The following is a 4,333-nucleotide window of genomic DNA, read 5'->3' as shown; positions in this document are numbered from 1 at the left end:
CCTCATGGGGCCCCTTCCACATGCACCCGGAACCGGAGGTACACAGCTGGGGACACTCTCCCTCCCTAAACTCGGCTATGGATGGCACTCATTATTTCCAAGTATCAGTTAATGTCGATAAAGATTTTATGGAATACTACTGGTTAGTCAGAAAATGGCTTTGCAGGTTACAACTATAAAGAACAATTCTATCACAATTAATAAAATATTCCAAAGACTGTTATTATAAAGTTAACTAAGAAAAGTTATAGATAAGTGCCTTCTGGAGCACAAAACCACGTTTTTGTAACGAGTTTATGTATTTTCAGTCACTCGAGTAGAAATGCTCCAGGTCGTTTCGTTCCAGAAGAGCAGGACAAGTAAGGGATCCTTCCAGAGATACTTTAACCAATACAGAGAAAATTACAGGGTCATTTTCATGCCTCTCACAGACAAGTGTCCTTTTCTTATCCTCTAAAGAAAAAAAAAAGTACCCTCTTTAAAGTGAGAAAAATTTTTCCTCCAAAATTCATGAAAAGTCTAGGTAAAGCTTAAAGGGCATAAAATCAAGTGTGTGCAACATTTTTCAAATAAACGATTGGCACATTTAGAGAAAATCAGTTCAATACTACATTTAATAAATGTCAAAAACCATTAAAAACATATTATAGATAATAAAGTACACTTTAAAAATAATGGTAGATTTTCAAATTCAGATTTTTAAATCATCATATTTATAGTTCACTTCTGAGATCTGAGGACTTAAACTATGCAATTACATGTAAAATTTTAATTACCTTTCACTTAGATGATGGAAACTACTGCTTTCATCCTGGTGTTCATCTTCAAAACTTAAATTGGACCAGCTACCAGTGCTGTCATCACCAATACTAAGATTCAGCTGCTGGCTACCCAAAGACTCCGCTGACTGAAAGTCTTCTATTTCTTTTGGACTAAAAAAAAAGAGAGAGAGAGAGAAAGATAAATTCAATCCAAAAGCATCGGATTCTGAATTATAAGACTATCCATTTGATGATAAGGATGACAAAAACAAGAAATGGCATTTGGAGTCAGCCCAGTGGTCTACCTAACCCGCTGTGACTGTGTCTGCTAACAGCGAGACTTTACAGGGCAGCACACTGATTTCACGTTCACTGAGGTACCAGGCCAACACCGGTAACTTACCTTATCAATCTAGCATGGCTCCATTCCAAGCGCATCGCTTACCTAAATCCGCTGTAAAGTAGTTCGGATTTTCAACTGGGACCACTATGGCGGAGCGCATCTGCTTTGTGAGACAGTACTGTTGTTTTTACCAAGCACAAAAACAAAAAACCCTTCTTCTGGCTTAAAAAAAAAAAAGTATTCGAGGAATTCTAGTACTGCCAATCAGGCCTACAGCCAAACGAGCCAAATCCCTGAAAGAGTCGGAGCACAGATCAGAACCCTTCTCATTTTTCTCAATGAAGAAACATTTATATTTTTGTTCCATCTTTACAAGAAAGGCCATTCACTGTTCAATTACTGTAATAGCCCCCTCTACAGTTTATTCCCACCAGAGCAGTTTAAAGTGATGTTCTGATGTCTTTAAACACGAAGAGGGAAAATGTTAGCCTTCCAATCAAAACCTTCTAGTGGTCTCTCAGCAGTCGGACAGGGTCTGAATCCTTGACACACAGCACCTGGCAGGATGCGCTCTCATGACCTCCACCTGACCCACCTCGCCCCCTGGCCCACGCGCTGCAGCCACTCGGCCTCCCCAGCACGGATGGTCTCGGCCCCCTGCCTGGAAAGCTCTTCCTGATTCGCCTTCGCTCACATGTCATTTTGTCAGAGTTGCTTCCCCTGCTCCCTGTTCTGAACTGCAAAGCAGCCCCACCTGCTGGCACCCGCCACCAGCGCCAGATCCCCTTCCCTCACTTCTGTCTTCCTCCAAAGCACTTGTCACTGAGCGACACACCACGTAGTTCACTTATTCATTGTCTGTCACATTCCACTGTAACATGATGTCCCGGAGAGCACATATTTTCACTTATTTTACTTATTTCTGTATCCCTAGTGCCTAAAATAAGTACTTTGACGCTATTCTCATTTCGTATTTAAGATACACCAGCCAGAACGTCGCTGGCATTCCAGGGGCAGTCACACTACAGATTTAAATGATAATGGAGTACTACTTCATTCTTTAAAAAAAAGAAAAAGGAAAAAAAAACACTTCCTGGTATGCACCACAATCTAATATTTTGACTAAAATGTCCCACTAGATGGGGTCCAAAGAAGAGTTTTTTGTTTTTTGTTTTTTTTAATAACTGCTGGGTTATTTTGGATTAGAAAAGTAACTCTAAAGACAGTTTAGATGTTTTGTTCTCCTAAAAACGCACTACCACACACTCCCCATTTGACACTCAGTGACACCCCTCTGTACGTTACAGCTTAGCGAAATATTTATGGTTATTTTCACGATTCGAACATTTATATGAAAAAGGACACTAGGGAAATAACTCGAATAATACTTTTAAAAATAATCCATTTGAGTGAATCCCTCTTAAAGCTTGAAGACAAACCATTTTAACTTCAGAAAGAGAAAATGTGACAGCGCCTGGTGCACACCAGTCAACTTTTATTAGTGGGCACTCAGAGAAACCCCGCACGATCATGAAGAATAACAGAGAAAGCGAAGATAAACAGAGCGACTCCCTGCCAGCCTGGATGGGGCCGGAGCGGACAGCAGGGTCACAGAAAGAGCTCGGGGCTGATCTCCTCAGCCAGCTCCAAAAACGAAAGGTGGAAACAGGAGCCCACATCGGGAGCCACTGCCCCTCGCCTGGCCCCAGCAGGGGACCCCAGGGACTCTCACCGGGCGGACTAGCCAGAAGGGAGGGGGCTCTTCTCCTCCCAAGGCTGGGGCTGAAGCGGGTAGGGAGAGGGAAGAACAGCAGCTAGAGCCTGAAGCCACGTCTGTCTGAGGAAAGCTGCTTCGATTACAGAAGGCCGAGCTCACCACGACGCACTGATGTCCGCCATCACATCGGGACTACTAAGCTGTCATGAACAGAGAGAATGTGGGTCTAGGGCAAAGCTTCACGACTTTGTCCTGTGAAGGGCCAGACGCTGAACTTAGGCACTGCCGGCTAGAAGGTCTACTGCAGTCACGCAACTCCGCCCTCAGGGCACGAAACCAGCCCCAGACGGGCCGGAAATGAATGAGCGTGGCTGCGTTCCAATAAAACTTTACTTGTGAGCACTGGAATCTGAATTTCATATAACTTTCACATGTCACAAAATAGTATCCTACCTCTGATTTTTTTTAAACACTTAAAAAATGTAAAAACCACACTTGGCTCCTGGGCCATACACAAGCAAGCAGGCGACCAGTTCTGGCCCGCGGGTTATGGTCTGCCAACGCCTGCTCCGGGGGCAAGGGGACGACCTGACTATGGCCGGGAGAGCTCCCGCGGTTCACCAGAAACCCACGGTGTCTCTCGTCTCCAGAGGACACTCCCAACAACGGGATCCGAGGGTCCTGGCCGCACCGCATCTCCGTTTTAAGACGGTGCAGAATGGAAGGAGTCCTTGTCACGGCTTTGACAAAAGCTACTACAAAGTCTGAGGTGTCGTGTGATTAAATTCCACCTCCACTGAGGCCTCCGTTTCAGAGGGACTAACAAATCCAGTCCTACAAATAATGTCACAAGTTAGTCTTGACGTTTTCTCAGGCAGAATGGAGGCTAAAGTGAGCATTTTTAACTAAGGTGTTAGAATCTGAGCATGAAGCGCAGCTGCTGAGGAACCGGACACTGGGACGCAGGACACCAGGACGGCCAGCAAGAGCTGCCCCTTAAGTCAGGGCCTATCAGGAGAAGTGGTGGCAGTGGGGAAGGACCTGGAGCATTTCTGCTTTTTTCCTGATAGCATTGTGATTAAATTATGTTTGTTATTTAAGAAACAAAACAAAAAAAAATTTACCTGTGAATAGAAAAAAACAGAATATGAGAATCTAATCCCAGAGTAGTAACTTAACGTGGTCATTAATATTCTATATTTTTGTATAAAATTCTCCAGCTGTTTCTTTGACTCCACCTGGCCCGCTTCCCAGCTTTGGGGACGTGGACCAGGTGACGGCCCCTCTAAGCCTCATCCTCCAGCGCGGTAAACGGTGACAGCGCCCCCCAAAGGGCTACTGTAGAGCAACGACGCGGTGTACGTGCAAGTAACACGTAGGGACGTAGAACACCACGCAAACGGAACAGGGAAACATTTTTGTCAATTTAGGGTTAAAAATAATCCTACCTTTCTGAACAGAACCTGAGACATACCTGATCGAGTTTAACTTTTCGTTCTTTCGTAAGGCCCA

At 44.5% G+C, this 4,333-nt stretch overlaps 1 protein-coding gene across 6 annotated transcripts in view; it reads right to left on the bottom strand.

Moving 5' to 3' along the window:
- Positions 1–4,333, bottom strand: part of AKAP11 (A-kinase anchoring protein 11) — a 45,486-nt gene that overhangs the window by 13,351 nt on the left and 27,802 nt on the right. For 5 of the 6 annotated variants that reach the window (XM_015591807.2, XM_025048990.1, XM_025048991.1 and 2 more), the window contains one exon: positions 777–932. In XM_015591807.2, coding sequence (XP_015447293.1) covers positions 777–932 — 156 coding nt within the window. Of the gene's footprint in view, positions 1–35; positions 454–776; positions 933–4,333 lie in introns of those variants that run through there. The other variant, XM_025048992.1, reaches the window with a different exon arrangement.

Source organism: Pteropus alecto, unplaced genomic scaffold (genome assembly GCF_000325575.1).
Source record: "Pteropus alecto unplaced genomic scaffold, ASM32557v1 scaffold35, whole genome shotgun sequence".
NCBI classification, from domain to species: Eukaryota; Metazoa; Chordata; class Mammalia; order Chiroptera; family Pteropodidae; genus Pteropus; species Pteropus alecto.
The sequence above is the reverse complement of the archived record's forward strand: the minus strand, read 5'-3'. Positions and strand labels throughout refer to the sequence as shown.